Source organism: Sphaeramia orbicularis, chromosome 18 (genome assembly GCF_902148855.1).
Source record: "Sphaeramia orbicularis chromosome 18, fSphaOr1.1, whole genome shotgun sequence".
Taxonomy (NCBI): domain Eukaryota; kingdom Metazoa; phylum Chordata; class Actinopteri; order Kurtiformes; family Apogonidae; genus Sphaeramia; species Sphaeramia orbicularis.
Window position 1 is genome coordinate 21,736,802 of NC_043974.1, and position 21,724 is coordinate 21,758,525.

Here is a 21,724-nt window from a genome sequence, read left to right on the forward strand (position 1 = left end):
TGCCCATTATAAGTAAATGGGAGAATTAAAAAAAAAAAAAAAAAAATCAGAAAAAATTTAAACTTTGACCTACTTTTCCTAAAATGTAACCACATCTATTCTACATCACTGGCAATATATAAACCCAATTTGGTATGAATTCAACCAATAGTGTTGCTGCTACAGACATGTGAATTTTTTCCAATATAAGTAAATGGGGAAAAAAAAGATTTGAAAAATTCATAAAAATGTTAACTTTGACCTACTGTTCCCAAAATATAATCAGATCCATTCTGGGTCACTGGCAATCTATAAACCCAATTTGGTATAAATTCAACAAATAGTTTTGCTGCTAGAGTGTTAAGAAACAAACAAACAAACAAACAAACAAACAGAACCAATAACAATACCCCTTGCCTCCCCTTCGGGGGGGTGGGGTAATTATGAACTAACAGAGCCTCAAGTGTTTTGACAGCCTGGCCCATCCTATGTGTATTTTACACACCAAAACATGGAACACCTTATTATAACCTTCCAGATTTCAGATCTGATAATGCTCGTTTTTTTGTTGTACTATGTGAATGAAGCTGCAGCTTGCTGGTCTATGATGGGGTTTCACATAGAAGTGTAAAGGTTTTTCACCTGTAGATTGGTATATGTTCGGCCTTAGCTTTCTCCTACATGTACATCAAACACATGCAATATAATTTTCTACATCTCTAGAACTATGATCAGACTGGAAAATGTCCTGATTTATCTTCAGTCTCTCAAAATAATCATTGTCCAGCTCTTAAAGTTCCCTGAAGAGCATTTAGTGCACATTCATTGTATTTTTTTCTTGCAGCCAAAGAATTAAATACACAAAACTGATCACATACACTGTCTTACTGTTACTGTACATTAGATTTATTTGTTTCTTAACCCATAAAGACCCCAAAAACCACTGGAGACCAAACCATCCACTGATCTAAAATGTTTAATACCTGTTGATCCATTAATCCTATCAATACATGTAAATAAATGGAGTAAAATGCAATTTATCATCTTTTCACGGTCATCAGATATGACCCATTTGGATGTTCAGGGGCTTTGTAGTTACCGTGGCAACACCGTCATCTTCTACAACATTGATGCACCAGTAAAAGCCATGGAGTTTGATCAATGACAGTGGATGAAGACAATTGTTTGCTTCATTAATGAAATATTTTGCTGAAAAAGTCCCTTTTTCTTCAGTTTTCTCAGTTTCTGATATTACAGTCAACTTTAATTTGAGCTTTTATAAAATTTTACATAGTTAGAAAATTAAATATGGGACTGAAAATAAATATGTCACGGAAAAAAACATAAAATACAGAGTATAATATTATAATAAATGGTGTTAAATCACTTAAGAAAGGTGAAATAGAGAGAAAAATTAATTTAGCCCTGTATCTTTATGGGTTAATTACACAAAATGTACATACAAATGCAGATAAATGTAAATATACATATTTAAAACATCAGAAACAAATTCTACAAAAGCAAGTTTTATTGTATTACTGCAGATCATATGAAAGATATTGAACGTTATTTACATCTAAGCTTTAAATCCTTTATTAACAGAGGGAAACTAGTCTGACTGTCTGACACCAGAATAAACACACTCGGCCTCGTAGTTTTTCCTCTGCCTTCTTGATGCGTTGGCTGAGTTGACACTTAAAGCTGCATAATGGAGATCGTCTTGGTAACCCTGGTAACATGATATATGATAGTAAATCACAACATGGTTTTAAAAAGTAAATTATTATTATCGCAGTAGTAGTGATGGTGGTAACAGAAGTAGTGTAATGGTAAATAAATAGAGTGAATCTCACCTCTCTGTTTGTTGCAGAGGGAGTTGAATATCTTACTTGACACTCTGGTATTGAATAAAAAATAAAAAAAAAAACAGTTTATAGCCACATTCAGTAGATTTGGTCCATTAGACACAAACAGCATCACTTACCTGTACATTCGCAGCTGTTTCTCTTGTTCAGCTTGTAAACTGAAACAGCCAATGAAACAACCAGGGTGGTGGTGATCGCCAAAGCTCCACTTAAGAAGAACACCAAGACTAGAGTGTGCACTTCATCTGCAAATCAGAAAGTCAGCAAAGTTATGGTTGAGTTTGTTTCTATAGGACATTTAAAACAAGTATCCAAGTTTAGATACAAATAAAAGATATGCTAAAACTGGTAAAAGAAGGAAAAAATACAAAATATACTAAAACTGACAGAAACAGATACACAATAATAGGATAAATAGCATCTAAAACACAACCAGAAGATAAAACAAAGAGAAATCACACACTTGTATTAAAAGCAAGCGTCTTTAAAAGAGATTCGAGGTGCTCAGTGACAAATTTTTTTAACTTTCAACCACATCTTCAGATACTTCCATTTATTTAACAATTCTTTTTACCTTCATGTAACCCTCAAAGACCTAAACAGTAGCTGGCCGATGTATAAAGATCTACTACACTGGAAAAAATCCAAATCTTACCAAGTGTATTTTTCTCATTTCTAGCCAAAATATCTCATCACACGTAAAATAAGACATAATCTCCTTAAGAGTAACTTTTCAGTGAGATATAAGAATTCACTTTTAGACAATAGATCTTGAAAATCTTATTTCGAGAAATCCTACCAAGTTAATTTTCACTAGTTCCATCAGATTTTTCACTTGAATTAAGCAACAAAATCTTGAATTAAGCAAAAAAAAAAAAATCTGCTAATGGACCAAGTGAAAATTATCTCGGTAGGATTTGTTGAAATAAGATTTTCAAGATCTATTGTCTAAAAATAATCTCTTATATCTCACTGAAAAGTTACTCTTTAGGTGATTATGTCTTATTTTAACTGTGATGAGATATTTTGACTTGAAATGAGAAAAATACTTCCGGTAAGATTTTGATTTTTACAGTGTGTTTAGTAACGTCTGAACCACTTATTCTATTAGTACAAATAATTCAGGAAAAATACCGTTTCTCAGCTTTTCATCTGCACCACATCTGTCTTTCTTGGACGCTCAGAGGCCCGGCAGTGAATAAACATCATCATCTGCAACATTGATTCACTAAATAACAGTACACCGCAAAAAAACAGGAATATCTGACTTAGATAAACTGACTTGAATTTGGAATATTTGTCTTGAAAGATAATTTTTTAGGTTTATTTACCTATTGAGACTTAATCGTGTTAAGATTATTTGACCTTCTATAAGAATTTTCATCTTGAACTACTTCACTTAGATATTACAACCAATTTTAAGCAATATTTATAACAAAACAAGCTAATTTGTCGGTGGATGAGTATGGCAGACACAGTAACTGTTTGCCCTCAAGATAGTTTTTGCAGTTTTGCCAACACATATCTATTGAGTCATTACATCTTCATAAGACAATCGGGATTATAAAAGCAAAGTGGCCTCTGTATGTGAGTGTGTGTGTGTGTGTCTGGGGATTCACATAAAATCTGGAAAGAGTTTACTGCTGCAGTTTGTCACACTGATGTATTTTTGGTCAAGGAACAGACTAATGAAAACAGCAAGTTGATAGGACCAGTATTTTGGGAGATATTAGTAAATTTGGAACACAACAGCCTTACAGTCACGTTGCTATGCCCAGAACGCTTTGGCGGTGACTGCTGGACAAATGCGAATACATAACAGCATAAAAACTGCCACATCTAGAACACATGGATCCCCATGAGTCAACGCACTAATATCTATTTAACATAGATTTAAAAAAATCTCGCTATGAAGACTTGAAACTAGTATATTCAGTATATTCTAAAATAAGAATTTTAGCATCCTATAATCCTTAGATAATATTTTCTTATTTTAAGAAAACTTGACAAGTGCAATTTTCTTACTGCGCTGCGCTTAATTTTACTCAAAACAAGACATTTTAACCCAATAATGAGTTTAACTTTCTTATTTTCTTATTTATTCAGAGGGTGTGCACTACTAGGAAAAGTTTTAGCATATCTGTGTGTGGTGTTAAAGTGTGGAATAAATTGAGGGAGGAGCACAAGGAAATTTCAAATGTAAAACAATTCAAAAACACTTATAAGAATATGTTTTTCACAAGATATAGGGAGAAGGGTTATTAATTGTCACCATATGTTCACTGTTGTTTATGTATATATTTCCTTCCTTGAGTTAGTTCTTATTTATTTTTTTTATTATTATTACTGTCATTATTTATTCGCTAGCACAACTAAGAAGGGCATTGATAAAATATTATATGTGTATTTGTATGTGTGTATGTGTATATGGATGAATGAGTGTGTGTGTATGTGTGTTTGTGTGTGTGTCAACAGATATATAAATATAGAAGATTAATGTAAAAGGAAGAGGGACATATATTATTAATAATATTGTAGGTAGAGGGGGTGGGATTAAATAAATTGTACTTCTTCCCACCCCTTTTCAGGCATGTAAATGGAATTATTGTGCTCTTCTTCTGTCTAAAATTGTTATGATTCTTGATATTTGTATTATTATGTATGTTTTGCAAGTGCATATATGTTAATTTTCATTGCATGTTCAGAATAAATCACTAAATCACTAATCAGTATTAATGTACAGTCCTTTTTTGCAGTGTGGTTGTAGATGCTTGTTTTAATGCTCAGTTAGTAATATATTTCACCAAAAAAAGTCCCATTTTTGTCAGTTTTCTCTATTTTAACACTAGCCTTTGAATTTACTCTGAGCTTTTATGAAAATGTACATAACCAGTAAAGTAACTGTTGCAAAATACTTGCTTTTCACTGAAAAAATGCAAAATACAGAGGATAATATATTAATAAATGTGGATAAAATACTAAATAAATGCAATATCTGTGTTAATGTTACAGACCATTAAACTCCAGTTTGGTTCCATTTCCGAACAGTACTCGTCCACATGATGCAACAGCACAGTAGTAGGTTCCAGCATCAGCACGGTCCAAGCTCTGTATGGGCAGGTTGTAGACGCAGGTGTGTGTCTGTGTGTCGTTTTTCCTCACACACTGGTCATTTGTGCCTCCATGGGTGTAGATAACTCCTGGTTGAGGGTCTTCCGACTTTTTGAACCAGTAAACACTGTGTTCTCCATCACAGGTCCCAGTATGAACAGTACAGTTCAGAGTCACAGAGTCTCCTGGATGGACGTTCTCAGATTCAGACTGACGGACCAAAGCTTCACCACTGACGTCTGAAGCCTTTACAGCGACAGTAAAGCTCGACAAAAATTCAAAGACAAATGAGTAACTTCTTGCGCAGTAGTAGGTAGCGGAGTCAGAAAGTTGTAAATCTGAAATCTTCAAGTTATTTGTTTCTTCACCGTCCACTGTGAAGCGTCGATTATTCCTGAATTCACCTTGAAAAGTGGTGTTTTTATTGTACCTGTAGGTGATGGACATGAGCCTTGGTTTCTGACCCAGTTTTTGTTTGTACCAGTAATATGTTGCAGCATCACTTTCATATAAACATGGTAAAGTTACGCTCTCCCCAACATCAGCTATTTTCAAACTACTTCCTTGATGTGCACTTGCAGAATGATTCAGATTTGTCATCAGAGCTGAAATAGAATATAAAAAACACAGATTACATTATCAAAGACAGCGCAACACTATAAGAAAAGTCACCAAGTATGTTTTAAAATTTCTACAAAAAAACTTACCCATTTCCCCCAAAAGCAGACATGTCAGATAGGCAACTAACTTAGCAGATGCCATCATGTTGAGATCAGAGTGTTGAATGAGCACTTTCTTGGTTCATGTTTCACTCTTCAGATAAAAGACTGCATTTGATTGGCTAAACAGTAGTCACATGTTCACTGCCTACTACAGTTCCTTATGGTTTATGTGCTGAGACACATCTGAGGGACAAGTTTATCACTGAAATCACAGAAAAAACACTCATTTTAATGCTCTATGTATAGTTACACTCAACTTTTGGAGGCAGAAAGAAGTTGCAGAGCACAGGCAAGGATGGAACACAGTAACTACCTTTTTAGTTTGATGTGAATAGAAATACAGGATTTTGAATCATTTATAAAAGGTTGAGACTGATGGGCTGTTTTTAGGGAGAAAAAGTATGGTTTTGCTTCAGTGCAGAAACGAGTACATTTTCAGCTTTCACCGAGATAGATGACAGTGTTTGTTTCCGTTGATTAACCCTTTAACCCCTGTAGCGCCGCATTATGTAATAATAGTGCAATATGTAATAATGTAATAATTTTTCACCTCAGTATGTAATAACGCCACATTTTGTAATAAAATTCTTGAACACATTTTGTAATAAATGTAGCTGCATTTTGTAATAACTTATATATAATCTGTCTTCCAAATTTCAGTGCGCCAGTAAGTTTCTTAATATATATTAACAAACATATTCTCCATTATAATGAATACAGTTACATTTGGTTTAGGTTTGACCAATGAAACATCCTACTAGTTTTTTTTCAAATGAATTCTAATTAAGCTGGAATGCTTACTGTTGTTCTGCTGATATGATGATTTTCCCAGTCAAGGCATCAGTTTTGATGGTTTATTACATAATGCACCAAATTATTGCATTTCCTTTAAAAGAAAAAAGTGCTACACCTGCATTTTAATAATAATAATAATGGATTGGATTTATATAGCGCCTTTCTAGACACCCAAAGCGCTTTACATTATTGACCCATTATTCATTCGCTCTCACATTCACACTCTGGTGGTGGTAAACTACATTTGTAGGCACAGCTGCCCTGGGACAGACTGACAGAAGCGTGGCTGCCATTTTGGCGTCTACGGCCCCTCCGACCACCGCCAAACATTCATACACCAGTGTGAGTGGCACTGGAGGCAAGGAGGGTGAAGTGTCTTGCCCAAGGACGCAACGGACTGACTAGGACAGAGCGGGATTTGAACCGCCAACCCTTCGGTTATTGGACGACCCTCTCTACCACCTGAGCCACAGCCGCCCCATTTTGTAGTAATTGTTGCAATATGTAATTTTTTTTTTTTTTTTTTACAAAATGTGGCAAAGTTTATTATAAAATGTGTTTAAGAATTTTATTACAAAATGCAGTGTTATTATATAATGAGGTGAAAAATTATTACATTATTACATATTGCACTGTTATTACATAATGCGGCGCTACAACCCCTGAGACATTATTGGTCAAAGTTCTGCTGTGAATTTGCATCAGTCTGGGCCCACATCACTCTCAGCTGCTCCACTTTCCCCATCTGCCACTGTTTTTAATGAAACACTGCTGCAAACTGGATTACAGACAATTTAACATCAAATCTGTGAAAAACAAACAATTCACACATAATGTTTACAGATCTTCTTGGCTGTTTGGCATCTGTAACAGAAGCAGATAACCCTTATAACCACAAATATATGACTATGATGAAATAACTTCAAATTAATACAGTTCACACTCTGCAAATAGTTACTATAATATCATTAACCCTTTCATGCATGAATTATAAGAACCTTAGTCAAGATTTTTTTCTGGAGTATTTTTATTCCTCTTTAGGCATGAAAAAAAACAAAGCGATTGAAATTTTTTATGAACCTATTTTTCCTGGAATTACAAAAAATTCCACTCAGCCGAACACCAAGCGTTTAATTTTTGATGCAAAGATCATCAGAAAGTGATACACTATGTGAAAACTAGGAAATAAAAACGTTTTAATTCAGCTAATCCGATGTTTTCTCACATCTTAACACATACTAATACTAGTTATTACTAACTTTAAGGAGATAATATGCAACAAAAAAAAAAAAAACTGAATGAAAGTTATCAATTGATTTAAAACATATTACTGCAGATCAAGTTTATCCAGAACAGCAAAGTTACTGTAATGGTATGAATTACAGTGCATGGGATGGTGCATAAGTGTCCACTGTGTTGGCTGATATGGAATTAAAACAACAACACCCATGAATATACAAGAGAACAGCTGGAGAATAGATGTCCACTGTAGTGACCACTATGCATGAAAGGGTTAATATCGAAGTGTCTTCGAGTGTCCAAAAAAGCGCTATATAAGTGTGACGTATTATTATAATATATTGCTAATATACTACTTAATGCACTCCTCAGTGTGTGTAAAGTCTCTATAAGATGTAACTTTTATTTACCCTGCAGCTCCGTCCTGTTTCTAGTCCACATAAACAAGGACAGTAGAAGGTCCCATCACGAGAACAAATGGCAGTTGATGGTTTCTGGGGGTTTTTCGACTTTCAGGCTGCAGTTTTTATATATGGGTGCTTCTATGAAACTGGTCCCTAAAAACAAAACATGGGAGTAAAAATTCAAACCAGATGTAGACTAATGTTATGAAGTAAGTTTGGAAGCACTTTGGGTCTATATTAAAAATAAATATTTACAGAGATAAAAGAGAAAGTATTTTTCAGATAAAACACATTTTTATCCTCAACTGTTATGGTTGTGGGTCCACTAGAGCACAGGTGTCAAACATGTGGCCTGTGGACCAAAACCGGCCCACCAAAGAGTCCAATCTGGCCCATGGATGAATTTGTAAAATGCAAAATTACACTGGAGATATTAAACATTTTAGTTCAGGGGTCACATATAGACCAATATGATCTCAAGTAGGTCAGACCAGTAAACAATTTAATCTAAAAATAATGACAACTCCCAATTTTTCTCTTTGATTTAGTGTAAAAAAAAAAAGCAAAATTTTATGAAACTGGTCCCTAAAAACAGGACATGGGGGTAAAAATTCAAACCAGATGTAGACTAATGTTATGAAGCAAGTTTGGAAGCACTTTGGGTCTGTTTTAAAAATAAATACTTACTGAGAGAAAAGAGAAACTATTTTTCAGATAAAACACATTATTATATTATTTTACATTATATTTAATACGAAAGTCTGCATGTAACACGGTCAAAAGGACACAAAAATTACACACCACTATTTATTTTATTATCTCTTTATTCTCTCACAGGTACATTTTGGGAATTGAACAAATTATGCAAGGCAGAGCGTTTCACAAAACTGACCGCTGTTGCAAAATCATTCGCGATTTATATGTGTTTAACTGGGCAGGTTCTGCATGTAACGCAAGTGGACACGAAGGTTTACAGACAAAACCTGGAATGAAACTGAGATTCATGAAAAACCTATATATCTGGATTAGAAAAACCACTAGGATCATCAAATTTAACACAATGTCTTTATTTATAGCGGTATATAAGACTATTTCAAGCCACGGTTTAGTGATCAAATGCTCTGACACCTAGGTAGCTTTTCCTGTCCTAATTTTGGTCCTATTTTTGGCCCCAGTATTTAATTAAACATCCATTAATTTTGGGATGGCTCAGAGCAAGAGTATATATATATATATATATATATATATATATATATATATATATATATATATATATATATATATATATATATATATTTTTTTTTTTTTTTTTTTTTTTTTTTTTTTTTGCATTTATTTGAGGTCATCATTAGGTATATCCTAGGGGAAATATGTCTACATTTCTGTTTATTATTGGGCCTAAAAAGCTGGTAAAGTGCCAGATACCAAAATGTACCCAGTTTTATAGATGCACCCATTTACTACTAATAATAACTGTTTGTGAGTCACTATTATTGCTGCAAATTACTAACAGTATGAATGTGTGCTTGGTTCAGTTTATGTAATGTTTGTCTGTTTGCACAAGAATCTGATACAAACCTTTTTTTTTTTTTTTTTTTTTTTTCCAATAAGCCTCACTGTGTTTATTGCGTTTAACTTCATTTAAAATCCACCTTTACCTTTGTTAGGTTTATTGAGTGGCTGCCGTATGAGAAACAGTGCATGGACTTCCTGTTTTTGAACCTCAAACACAAAAATAGCAGAGGGTCTTATAAAGCCCCACAGCATGAGTATTTCAGATGGAATCTTTTGACCTCTAACCACAGAGCTAAAACAGATCTTTACGAGTCTGGGTTTGCTCATACAATGTTATACGATTAAAGAACACTGTCTGCAAAGTCATGTAGTGATGGTCTTTCTTCTTTGGTGAGGTGTCAGTAAAATGCACAATCTGAGGTTTATTACACTTCATACACTGTGGTGAACAACATTTCACGATATATACTACAGCGTATACGTTGTGAGCTTATTAAAGTGTTATTTGTTTTTAGTTTAATGACTAACCACAAACTAGGACCTGTATTGTTTCAAGGAAATGTGTCTTCAGCTTATTGTGGTTGCTGTGCAGGACTTCCTGTGTAAACGTTAACCCATAAAGACCCAATGCTACTTTTGTGTCAGTTCCAAGATGAGAATTTTCTCTGTATTTAACATTTCTCAAGTGATTTAGCACCATTTATTATTGTTTTCCTCTATATTTTTCTTTTTTTTTTCTTTTTTTTTTTTTTTTTTACTGTAAATCATGTATTTTCCTATATTTTATGTCTTTTATTTGACTTAGACATTCACAAAAACTCAGAGTTAATTCAAAGGTTATTGTAGCAAAACAGAAAAAAACTGAAGAAAAACTGACTTTTTCAGTCAAATCTATCATTAACTGAACATAAACCCAGTGTGTCATTGATCCAACTCCGTGGGTTTTACTGGTGAATCAATGTTGTAGAAGATGATAGTGTTTCCATGGTAACTATGGCGCCCCTGAACGTCCAAATGGGTCATATCTGATGACCATGAGAAGATGACAAACTGCATTTTACAACAATTATTTACATATATTAATAGGATTAGTGGATCAACATGTATTAAACAGTTTAGATCAGTAGATGGTTTTGGTCACTAGTGGAAGTTTGGGTCTTCATGAGTTAATTACAAGGATTTAGTTCTTATTGGCTAAACAGCTCCATATATATGATCCTTCTGCTACCAGACCGCTGAACTGTGTGTGATGTAAGTGTAGTGAAAGCTTTAAAATGGGACAATTTACAACATAGATTCACATTAATTTTTATTTTTATTTATTTATTTATTTTTATTTATTTATTTTTTACAATTTTTGCAATACAGGAAAAATCAGAATCACAATACTTTATTAATCCTAGGGAAATTTTTGTGTGTTACAGTTGCTCTGTGCAAGTATATTAAAAGTAGCAGGCAAGAAATTATCAATACTACAAATACACACACACAAAATATAATTCATTCATTCATTTTTCGGTTTATTCACATATATATTAAAAAAATCCAAGTATAAGAACATTACATTTTGCATTTCCATTCTGTGAAATGGGACACCCTGGGAAGCTGAAGAGCTTTAGAGAGGGGCCCAGACACAAAGAATAAATACCACATGTAGCAATAATGCAACACATTTTACAGTAAGACAAACCCAAAAATACCCCCCCCCCCCCCCCCCCCGCCAAGCATCCACAGTCTCACACAGTACAGGTTTACATGATAAGCACATTGATCCACAGTCTCACTCACACACACTCACATACACAAAATAAAATAATATTAATATTAATAATAATGTTAATTCCCCTAACCTAAAACTAATCTAAGTCCTACTCCTATCAAGGTCCAAGTGGTCTAGTCACCAACAGTCTTAAAACAAGTTACATATGGGCAAAGGAAAAGATTACAGCATTGATTCATATTTGACCATACATACATTTCTACCAATAAACTAGAAGTTTCTTTTCTTGCAACAAAGCAAAGTACAAATGAAACATCTCTACATCTGAACATTAAAGTACACACACTCAGTCCAGGTGTTGTCACTCCGATTTCTTGACCTGTTGACCAAGTTAACACTCGAGGCAGCGCAATAGACATTCCTTGCATCTTGATACCCCTGATGACAACAGTAGCAGCAGATTACAATATGATTTTTTTTGTCAGAAACACAAAAAAACAATTAGAATTGCTGAAAATGATTCTTAAAATTGTTAAAAATAGTGAATTTCACCTTTTTGTTTGCGGTGGAAGGAGCTGGATATCTTGCTGGAGACTCTAGTAACAAGAAAACACAAAGGATTTATTAGTTTTGAAGCCGATGTTATTAGATTCAAGCTGTAAGATACAAACTGGAGAAGTTACCTGTGCATTTGCAGTTGTTTCTCATGTTAAGCTTGTAAATGGAGAAGGTCAGAAAACCAATGAGCATGGTGGTGAACGCTAAAGCTCCACAAAACAAATACACCATGGCCAGAGTATCTACATCTGTAAATCGAAAATACAGGATAAATTGTTGAACTTTGGCCATTTTCTCATGTCGGTTTAAAATTTCACCTAAAGAAAACCAGTATTATAGATTCTGCTAAAATATTACAGACCATTAAACTCCAGTTTGGTCTCATTTCCCAACAGTACTCGTCCACATGAGGCAACGGCACAGTAGTAGGTCCCATCATGAGGATTATCCACCTTCAGTATGGGCAGGTTGTAGACACAGGTGTGTGTTTGTGTGTCAGGCTTCCTCTCACACTGGTCATTTGTGCCTCTGTGGGTGTAGATAATTCCTGGTTGAGGGTCTTCAGACTTTTTGAACCAGTAAATATTGTGTTCTCCATCACAGGTCTCAGTATGAACCATACAGTTCAGAGTCACTGAGTCTCCTGGATGGACGCTCTCAGACGATGACTGATGGACCAAAGTTTGGACGTTCACATCTGAACCTTCTACACTGACAGTCGTGCCTTCACCAAAATCCAACCTATATAAAGAGCTACTTGCACAATAGTAGGTACCAGAGTCTGAAATGTGAACATCTGAGATGCTCAAGTGGTTTTTAGGATTTTCTGTATCCACTGTAAAACGTGGATTGTTCTGGAATTCACTGAAAAAACGGATATTCGGACTATACTTATTGAAGGAAGAAATGAGCCTCGGTTTCTGTCCCGGAGTTTTCTTATACCAGTAAAACTGAATTCCAACATCCCTTTTGTAAAAACATCTCAAAGTCACACTGCCTCCGGCTTTAACGGATACAAAACGCTCCTGTTGATGAACAAAGGAGGACACTTCATTATCACCGTCCTGAGCTGAAATGAAAAAGCAAACACAGTTGGAGCATTCGCTTCAGACGTGACCATGTTTAGAAGATAAAAACTGGTGTCATAAAAACACGACTCACCTGTTTTCCCCAACACCACACAGGTCAGGTAGAAAAATAAACCTGCAGGAGTCATTGTGATGTACATGTTTTACTCCTCGCTGTTTCTTCCTGCTTCAGTTGTCTTTTACAAATACATCAAGTGTATCTGTATCTGTGTTTAAAACCACAGGCTCCTCCCACCAGCCCATTTCCCCATGTCTGTATTTCATGCAGCGCATTTTCACCAAATAATTAAGGTCAGCATTTACTCTGTGTTGGTAGAATGAGCAGATAATCTCCTAGATATGATATCAGGGATCACACATAGGCTACCACGTATAAAAGTCTAGCGTCTTGGAACATAGTGCAAGAACATTTTCTGTCATCTTGGGGTTTGTCAGCTTTCCTCTCTGTATTGTCTTTTTTAACCCATAAAGACCCAGTGCTACTTTTGCGGTAGCTCCCAGATGGACTTTTCTCTCTATTTAACCTTTCTTAAGTGATCTATCACTATTCATTATAATATTATCCTCTATATTTTGCATTTTTCACTGTAAATCACGTGTTTCCCTATATTATTTTTTTATATTTGATTTAGATATTCATGAAAACTCAGTTTATTCAATGATTATTTTATCAAAACAGAAAAAAATGAGAAAAAAATGAGTTTTGCAGGAAAGATATAATAAATTGATTGTAAATCCAATGTGTCCATTCACTGTCATTGATCCAACTCAATTGATTTTACTGGTGAATCAATGTTGTAGAAAATTATGGTGTTTCCATGGTAACTACGGAGCCTCTGAATGTCCAAATAGGTCATATTTGGTGACCATGAAAAGATCAATAACTGTATTTTACACCAGTTATTTATATGTATTGATAGAATTAATGGATCAGTAGGTATTAAACAGTTTAGATCAGTAGATGGTTTGGTTAAAGGTGGAGGTTTGGGTCTTTATGGGTTAAGCCAGTGGTTCCCAACCTTTTTTGACTTATGACCCCATTTTAACATCAGAAAATTTCTGATGACCCCAGACATTAAAAACAGAGACTTTTTTTTTTGCGCTAAAATTAATTTGTTTCTGATCATGTAATAGTTTGCTATACTATGTTGCAAATAAACATTAATTTTAGACAACATTTAGTCTATATAATGTATATTATTATGGACAGAGGCAGAAAAGCCAGGTGTAGATTACTGCACAAAGTGAGAATTTTATTTTCCTTGGTCAGGATATGTACAGTCAGTCCAGCTTGGATTTACAAGGCTGACAATTAATACTGAACAAACAATAACACAAACTATGAATTATGAAAGAGCTGCAGCATCTGAAACCGACCACAATGAACATTTGAAAGATAAACAGTACCACAGTGCTTCAGTTTCAGCTTCACAGTTTGTCATATCTTTTATGGATTTGGATTGTCTAAGTCAACTCACCATATATTTTTTTATCAATAAGTTTTTTTTTTTTTTTTTTTTTAATCAATTACTAGAAATGTCAGGCGACCCCATTTGAATTCCAGGCGACCCCATGTGGGGTCCCGACCCCAATGGTTGAAAAACACTGGGCTAAGGCCTTGAGTTAATGATGTATTAAGATTTTCTGATCTGATGATGATAGAGATTTGAAGTTTATATACTGTATACACAGGGCATAGTGTAGAAAGATTGAATTAAAACTCTTGTTAATGTCATACATTGGTAATGTGGCAGAAGGAGGTCTCAGATGCAGAGGTATGATGAGAAACAAGGGATTTACTAACAAAACTGAACCTACAAGTCTAACAAAAAATTAAGTCCAAAATCATCAGCTAAAGGTTGAGCTTTGTTGTGTTACTGAATAACATAAATGTGAGTCCAACTGTAGTAAACGCGAGTGTATTTATTTTCCGAGACTCCACATGTAGCGCAAGAACAACAGGTAAACTCCCAGCAGCACCAGGCGCCTATGACCTCATCAGACCCCGACTGTAGTCATACTGTAGTCTTTTTAGTATTCACACACTAAACCAATACAATAACACCACAGGTATGAGACGTAAATGCAGGACTTTATTACTTTTGTGAAATTTTTCAAAAGTTGTCATTGTCATGTAGAAAATCAAGGACAGGACAGCTTTGCCCATAAGTGTAAAAAAAAAAAAAAATCCAAGACATGTATATAAAAAAATACAAGAAAAACACATGTAACATGAAAGGAACATGTATTTTCGAACATTAGAACATCACTTTTATAACATTAGACCATCATAAGTGCTGATCCAGACACCTGTCCACATCCACATTCTCCCTTTGAACATCATTCCTTACATTAGTACCATTACTTCATGGTACCTAACAAAGCAGGTACACTCACTGTTCATGCAGAGGTGGACCTTACAGACCCTGTAGACCACATCGGACCTGAGATTGTTGACTCACTGTCCTCACTGTAACTGTTGCTGCCACTGTTTTGTATTGTGTGTGGAAATGACCAAAAATAGTCACTTGCTCAATAAAGGGTTAATACCAGCCTGGTGAAGCTGATGGCTCAGGTGGTTTTCTTCCAGTTGGTTCATATTATGCACGGAGCCTCTTCTCCAAGTTATTTCACAACCCACTACCATGTTTCATGTTGTATCTGAATAATGATCATTTTGTTTTTGCTGACGGCTGCTCCGTTCTCGTCCTTTTGGGGGTCTTGATTAGCTCTGGTGAATGAATTCCTCCCCCTGGTGGATTATCTGTGTATTGCATGTATCTAATTGTATACATCAGGTTTTTCATGAAAAAAAAATATCACACTGATCATGTAGAGGGCTTCAAAACTCATGTATCAAATATGATATGTTTGGCGTTATAGGGTTATATTTCTCTGACAAAAGCGTCACGTCTGTCTTATCTGTGATTGGTTTACTCAGCATCTGTTAGTCCCGCCTTCATATTTGGATTCAAGCCCCGCAATTCCAGACTTTTTTTTCTCATTGAGAAAAACGGATGGCTGGCCAGGCTAGGTCTGGATGTCACTCACCCTGCTCAGCCCTCCTCCTACAACGGCGTATTTGGGCCACATAAGAAAATAAAAAACGCTTGTAACTTCGAGAATAAAGTCGTTATATTTTGAGAACAAAGTCATTATTAAACGAGAATGAAGTCATAGTTTTAAAAAACTCATTATTTAACGAGAATAAAGTCGTTATATTTCGAGAATAAAGTCATTATTAAACGAGAATAAAGTCATTATTTAATGAGAATAAAGTCGTTATTTAACGAGAATAAAATCGTTACATTTCGAGAATAAAGTCATTATTTAACGAGAACAAAGTCGTTACATTTCAAGAATAAAGTCATTATTTAACGAGAATAAAGTCATAATATAATGAGAATAAAGTCGTAACCACTCATCAAATAATGTAGAACTTGGAACATTTTGTGAAGTTACTTTCATTTGGGGTTTACGCAAAAAGGCCAAATACTGAGCCTATCCCCTCATCAACACATTGCTGCTTTGCTTGTTGCCTTCACTGTAAAACTGGAAACTCTGTCGAATCTTCAAAATATTACGACTTTAATCTCATAAAAGTACAACTTTATTCTTGTTAAATAATGTTTGTTTTTTTTTTAAAGTACAACTTTATTCTCATTAAATAATGAGTTTATTCTCCAAATATAATGACTTTATTCTCATTAAATAATGATTTTTTTATGTGGCCCTAATATGTCGTCGTACTCCTCGTGCTCAGGCTCATCATGTATAAATTTGAGTCATATCACCAAATATAATTAAGAAATTCTAATTCTAAAATCACTCATCACACTTAAAGTTGTGATGCCATTCCATGTTCTACTGTCGTACACTAGAATACACACAATGTTCCGAGGCAGTGACCCACTGTCTCCGTGACGGTTGGACATGTGGCGTACTTAAGGCAGCGTAATGGAGGTCGTCTTCATTTCGATCGCCCTGGTAATCACACATATACACAGCACTGATTGTACTGAAGAACATCAAATTGTATGAACAGGTTTTAATTGTATTTCCACGGATACTCACCTCTGTATTTGCTGTCGACGGAGCCAAACGTCTGGTTTGAGACACTGTTGTGAAATACAAAAACGTATCATTTATCCAAAAGTCATGTTTTATGAATACTGTCCATCAGATACAAAATCAGGCCCAGTTACCGGAAGACTGGCAGCTGTTTCGCTTGTTCATCTTGTGAATTGAGAAAGCCAGAAACACAGTCAGGATGATGGTGAAAGCCAAAGCTCCACTCAAAAAATACACAAGAAACTGAGGGGAGTCCACGTCACCTGTAGAGATCCAGACATTTAGTATTTACAATAATGCAAGACAGTAGCAGCACACATTGTTATCATGATATTGTTTCTAGATTCTGGCAGTTCCATAATAAATTATTAATTCGCTTTTCTTTTGTTTTTCTTTCACTTAGGTGTGTAGCTCATTATACTGTGAGGAGTACATATCCTCCTGAGACCCAGGAAAAATAAAGTTTTAGCTTTTTTACATTAATAAATTGTCTAGATTGGAAACTGCATTATGCAACAGGTTTTTTTTTTCCAGATACAGTTTTAAAATTATTTTCATTAATTTTTTGATGGAATGTCCTTTGCAATGGTCAGCATTTTTTAAGTAAAACTGTCAAAAATGTGTCCGCTACAGAGGACAAAAATGCATTGCTGGGTCTCAGAAGGATATAAAACATCTTAATCTATTATTGAATGCTTCAAATGATTACAGTAGGGTTTGTTTGGTTCCACGAAATGATACGGTAAGTTTTCTTTGTGGAGGAAACATGCAGAATATTGCCATACATAATGAAATGATAAAACAAAATGCAGTAAAGCAGGACTTAAATAGATAAATATGTAACAAAACTAAACAAAATCTTGATTCTCTAGTGCAGGGGTGTCAAATTCATTTTAGTTCAGGGGTCACATACAGTCCATTATGATCTGAAGTGGACCCAACCAATAAAATAATTATAGTGAAAAAGTAAATCTACATTATGAAAATGTTTATGTCTACTAAGCTTCCTTAAAAATGTGAATAATATAAACAACCTGAAATGTCTTGATAAAAAAATTGCAGTTTTAATAGTATTATACCTCGGCTTCTCATTTACACATGTACATTACAGCTTACAGACCACAGTGGATCTACAGATACACAAAACATTTAGTAACAGACAGAATATTGGTCAGATTACACTTACTTCTCTTAAGACATTTCATCTTGTTCATATTTGTTCAGGTTATTCAATTTTTTGTGAAAGGATAGTTTGTAAATAGATGCTTCTATGAAACTGGGTTCATTTTGGTACCTGGCACTTTACCGGCTTTTTAGACCCAATAATAAAAGAGAAATTTATGCATATTTCCCCCCAGGATGTACCTGATGATGACCTCAGATAAACGCAAAAAAACATTATACTCTTGGTCTGAGCCATCCAAAAATTAATGAATTTTTAATCAAATATTGGCACCAAAAATAGGACTGAAATCAGGATAGGAAATACTACCTAGGTGTCAGTGCATTTGATCTGGAAAACGTGGCTTGAAATGGTCTTACATACCGCTATAAATAAAGACACTGTGTTAAATTTGATGATCCTAGTGGTTTTTCTAATCCTGACATGCAGGTTTTTCATGAATCTCATTCCAGGTTTTGTATGTAACTCATCGTGTCCACTCATGTTACATGCAGAACCTGCCCAGTTAAAAACATATAAATCGCGAATGATTTTGCAACAGCAGTCATTTTTTTTAAACACTCTGCCTTGAATAATTTGGTCAATTCCCAAAATGTACCTGTGAGAGAACAAAGAGATATTAAAAAAAATTGTAGCGTGTAATTTTCGTGTCCTTTTGACCCTGTTACATACAGATTTTTGTATTAAATATAATGTAAAATAACATAAAAATGCGTTTCATCTGAAAAATAGTTTCTCTTTTATCTCAGTAAGTATTTATTTTTAAAACAGACCCAAAGTGCTTCCAAACTTGCTTCATTTCATTAGTCTACATCTGGTTTGAATTTTTAGCCCCCATGTCCTGTTTTTAAGACACAGTTTCATAGACGTTTCATAAAATTGTGCTTTTTTTTACACTAAAACAAAGGAAAAAAATTAGAGTTGTCATTATTTTTTGATTATTAGTTTACTAGTCTGACCCACTTGAGATCATATTGGTCTATATGTGACCCCTGAACTAAAATGTTTAATATCTCCAGTGTAATTTTGCTTTTTACAAATTCATCCATGGGCCAGATTGGACTCTTTGGTCCACGGGCCATATGTTTGACACCTGTGCTCTAGTGGAACCACATCCATAACAGCTGAGGATATACAGCACCATGTGGACACTTTTAAAGGTGAACATATTAAGCAGCATATTTTATTGGGTGTATCGCCTAGCACACAGGTGTCAAACATGAGGCCCGGGGGCCAAATCCGGCCTGCCAAAGGGTCCAGTCCGGCCCTTGGGGTGAATTTGTGAAATGCAAAAATTACACTGAAGATATTAACAATCCTTTTAGTTCAGGTTCCACATCCAGACCAATTCAATCTCAAGTGGGTCAGATCAGTAAAATACTATCATAATAACATATAAATAATGACAACTCTAAATTTTTCTCTTTGTAAATCTAAATTTTTTCATGTATTTCCACTAAAACAAAGCATAATTTTGCAAAAAATGTAAAAAACCTGAACAAATATGAACAACCTGAAATGTCTTAAGAGAAGCAGGTACAATTTTAACAATATTCTGTCTGTTACTAAATGTTTTGTGTGTTTGTAGATTCACCGTGATCTGTACGCTATAATGTACATGTGGAAATGATAAACTGAGACATAATATTGTTAAAATTACACTTATTTTTTCAGTTTGTTCATGTTATTCACATTGTTTGAAAGGATAGTTTGTAGCTGTAAACCTTTTCATAATGTAAATTTACTTTTTATCGCTCTTAACCATATAGAAAAATTTTGGATTTGACATTGTTTATATATTATTATGTTATTATTTTACTGGTTCGGCCCATTTCAGCTCAAATTTAGCTGAATGTGGCCCCTGAACTAAAATGAGTTTGACACCCCTGGCCTTACATGATTCTAAAATTACAGCTTTACTCACCTTTGGACTTCATCTCATTCTTAAAAAGTATGTTTCCACATGATGCCACCGCACAGTAGGTCCCAGTGTTAGAATGATTCACACTCTGTATAGGCAGGTTGTAGAGACATGTGTGTGTCTGCTCATTCTTGCCTCCCTGAGTGTAGATGATTCCTGGGTGAGGGTCTCCAGACTTTGTGAACCAGTAAAAATTGTGTTCTCCATCATAGAACCCAGTGTGAACCGTACATTTCAGCGTCCCAGAGCCAATTTCAGATGATGACTGACGGACAAAAGCCTCACGAGTTAAGTCTGAACTCCGCACAAGGACAGTAACACCCATTGAAAAGTCAAATCCGTACGCGCTGGAACCCGTGCAGTAATAGGTGGCTGAGTCTGACGACCGTAAATCTGAGATCATCAAGTGATTTTTACCGCTGCTGCTTTCAAGTCTGAAACGTGGATCGTCTTTGAATTCTTCATTAAAAACACCATTTTCCCCATGTTTATACAAAGTGGAGATGAGTCTTGGTTTCTGTCCCAGAATTTGTTTATACCAGTAGAACATAGATGTTAGATGAGCTTCATAGGAGCATCGCAAAGTCACATTTTCACCAACATTAGCTGATATATGACCACCGTCTTGATGTAAAGATATGTCCAAATTAAGATTATGTGCCTTAGCTAAAGAGAAAAAAAGACAAGAAATTACAATTATATCAGTGCACAATACAATATTAGTAAGAGGCATATTTTAAGACAAAAATAAATATCAATCTTACCTATTTTTCCAAAGAACAGGCAGTTCAGAAATAAAGCAAACTTCAGAGGTGTCATCATGATCAAAATGTCTTGTTGAATGTGGACAACCTCTAAACGCTCTTGCCTCTTAGACAAGAGACTGCGTATGATTGGTTAACTAGAGGTGGCACTGACACTCCTATTATGGAAACAGTGAACATGTTCATTTCCCCCGTGACTTAAAACAAGTATTAAGAGCTACAGAAATAAAAGCCATAGTTAAATCTGATATATGTTTTGAGGTCAAACAGTGTCTATTCACTAATATGATAAACACATATCACCACTAGGATACACCAAAGCACATACACCACTATTTCAAAATATTAATTTAACCCATAAGGACCCAGGTTGACTTTTGTGGCAGTTCCAAATGAATTTTTCTTTCTTTTTAACCTTTCCTAATAGGTTATCACCATTTATTACACTGGGTTACAAAAAAAACGTTTTTTGCAAGTTGTCTAGGTTTTTTCAACTGAATTAGGACCATTTTGCACCACTAAATCCAAAAATGACATCTGTTTTTCTCAATCAGGTCAGGTTATTTTGCTAATTTGATTTGGAAAAATTTGATCTTCTCACAAAATTGATGACATTTTTGTGACTTTATCAGTTGATTTTTTTATATAGTTCTCACCCAAAATAGGTTTTAAGAGAAAAAAAAAATCATTTCTAACTGGATTCCTGTTAGGTACAATGGTAAGTAAGTAAGTAAGTAAATTTTATTTATAGAGCACTTTTCACAGACAGAGTCACAAAGTGCTTTATCA

General features: G+C 34.8%; 3 protein-coding genes across 3 annotated transcripts; all 3 read right to left on the minus strand.

Moving 5' to 3' along the window:
- Positions 1 to 1,371: 1,371 nt before the first annotated feature.
- On the minus strand, positions 1,372 to 5,721 carry LOC115438883 (immunoglobulin kappa light chain-like). The gene is made up of 5 exons (XM_030162759.1): positions 5,663 to 5,721; positions 4,859 to 5,560; positions 1,964 to 2,089; positions 1,833 to 1,876; positions 1,372 to 1,708 (listed from the first exon to the last, which is right to left on the minus strand). Exons 1-5 carry the CDS (start codon positions 5,718 to 5,720, stop codon positions 1,589 to 1,591), a joined length of 1,050 nt encoding a protein of 349 aa, XP_030018619.1. The 5' UTR covers position 5,721; the 3' UTR covers positions 1,372 to 1,588.
- A 5,659-nt stretch (positions 5,722 to 11,380) lies between these two features.
- Positions 11,381 to 13,159, minus strand: LOC115438882 (immunoglobulin kappa light chain-like). Its single transcript, XM_030162758.1, has 5 exons — positions 13,070 to 13,159; positions 12,270 to 12,977; positions 12,034 to 12,156; positions 11,903 to 11,946; positions 11,381 to 11,788 (listed from the first exon to the last, which is right to left on the minus strand). The coding sequence occupies exons 1-5, from the start codon at positions 13,134 to 13,136 to the stop codon at positions 11,669 to 11,671; spliced, it is 1,062 nt and encodes a 353-aa protein (XP_030018618.1). The 5' UTR covers positions 13,137 to 13,159; the 3' UTR covers positions 11,381 to 11,668.
- A 3,648-nt stretch (positions 13,160 to 16,807) lies between these two features.
- Positions 16,808 to 20,993, minus strand: LOC115438710 (immunoglobulin kappa light chain-like). Its single transcript, XM_030162489.1, has 5 exons — positions 20,936 to 20,993; positions 20,175 to 20,837; positions 17,202 to 17,330; positions 17,071 to 17,114; positions 16,808 to 16,980 (listed from the first exon to the last, which is right to left on the minus strand). The coding sequence occupies exons 1-5, from the start codon at positions 20,991 to 20,993 to the stop codon at positions 16,861 to 16,863; spliced, it is 1,014 nt and encodes a 337-aa protein (XP_030018349.1). The 3' UTR covers positions 16,808 to 16,860.
- Positions 20,994 to 21,724: the final 731 nt, after the last annotated feature.

What these genes read in the sequence shown, in the direction of transcription:
- LOC115438883 (XM_030162759.1), bottom strand. Translation starts at nt 5,720, where the DNA reads ATGATGGCATCTGCTAAGTTAGTTGCCTATCTGACATGTCTGCTTTTG. An exon ending in AAACAGCTGCGAATGTACAG is followed by an intron (nt 1,877 to 1,963) that starts GTAAGTGATGCT and finishes ATTCAATACCAG; the next exon opens with AGTGTCAAGTAAGATATTCA. An exon ending in CCTCTGCAACAAACAGAGAG is followed by an intron (nt 1,709 to 1,832) that starts GTGAGATTCACT and finishes TCATGTTACCAG; the next exon opens with GGTTACCAAGACGATCTCCA.
- LOC115438882 (XM_030162758.1), bottom strand. Translation starts at nt 13,136, where the DNA reads ATGTACATCACAATGACTCCTGCAGGTTTATTTTTCTACCTGACCTGT. An exon ending in GACCAAACTGGAGTTTAATG is followed by an intron (nt 12,157 to 12,269) that starts GTCTGTAATATT and finishes TTCGATTTACAG; the next exon opens with ATGTAGATACTCTGGCCATG. An exon ending in CTTCCACCGCAAACAAAAAG is followed by an intron (nt 11,789 to 11,902) that starts GTGAAATTCACT and finishes TGTTGTCATCAG; the next exon opens with GGGTATCAAGATGCAAGGAA.
- LOC115438710 (XM_030162489.1), bottom strand. Translation starts at nt 20,993, where the DNA reads ATGATGACACCTCTGAAGTTTGCTTTATTTCTGAACTGCCTGTTCTTT. An exon ending in GAATGAGATGAAGTCCAAAG is followed by an intron (nt 17,331 to 20,174) that starts GTGAGTAAAGCT and finishes GGATCTCTACAG; the next exon opens with GTGACGTGGACTCCCCTCAG. An exon ending in CGTCGACAGCAAATACAGAG is followed by an intron (nt 16,981 to 17,070) that starts GTGAGTATCCGT and finishes TGTGATTACCAG; the next exon opens with GGCGATCGAAATGAAGACGA.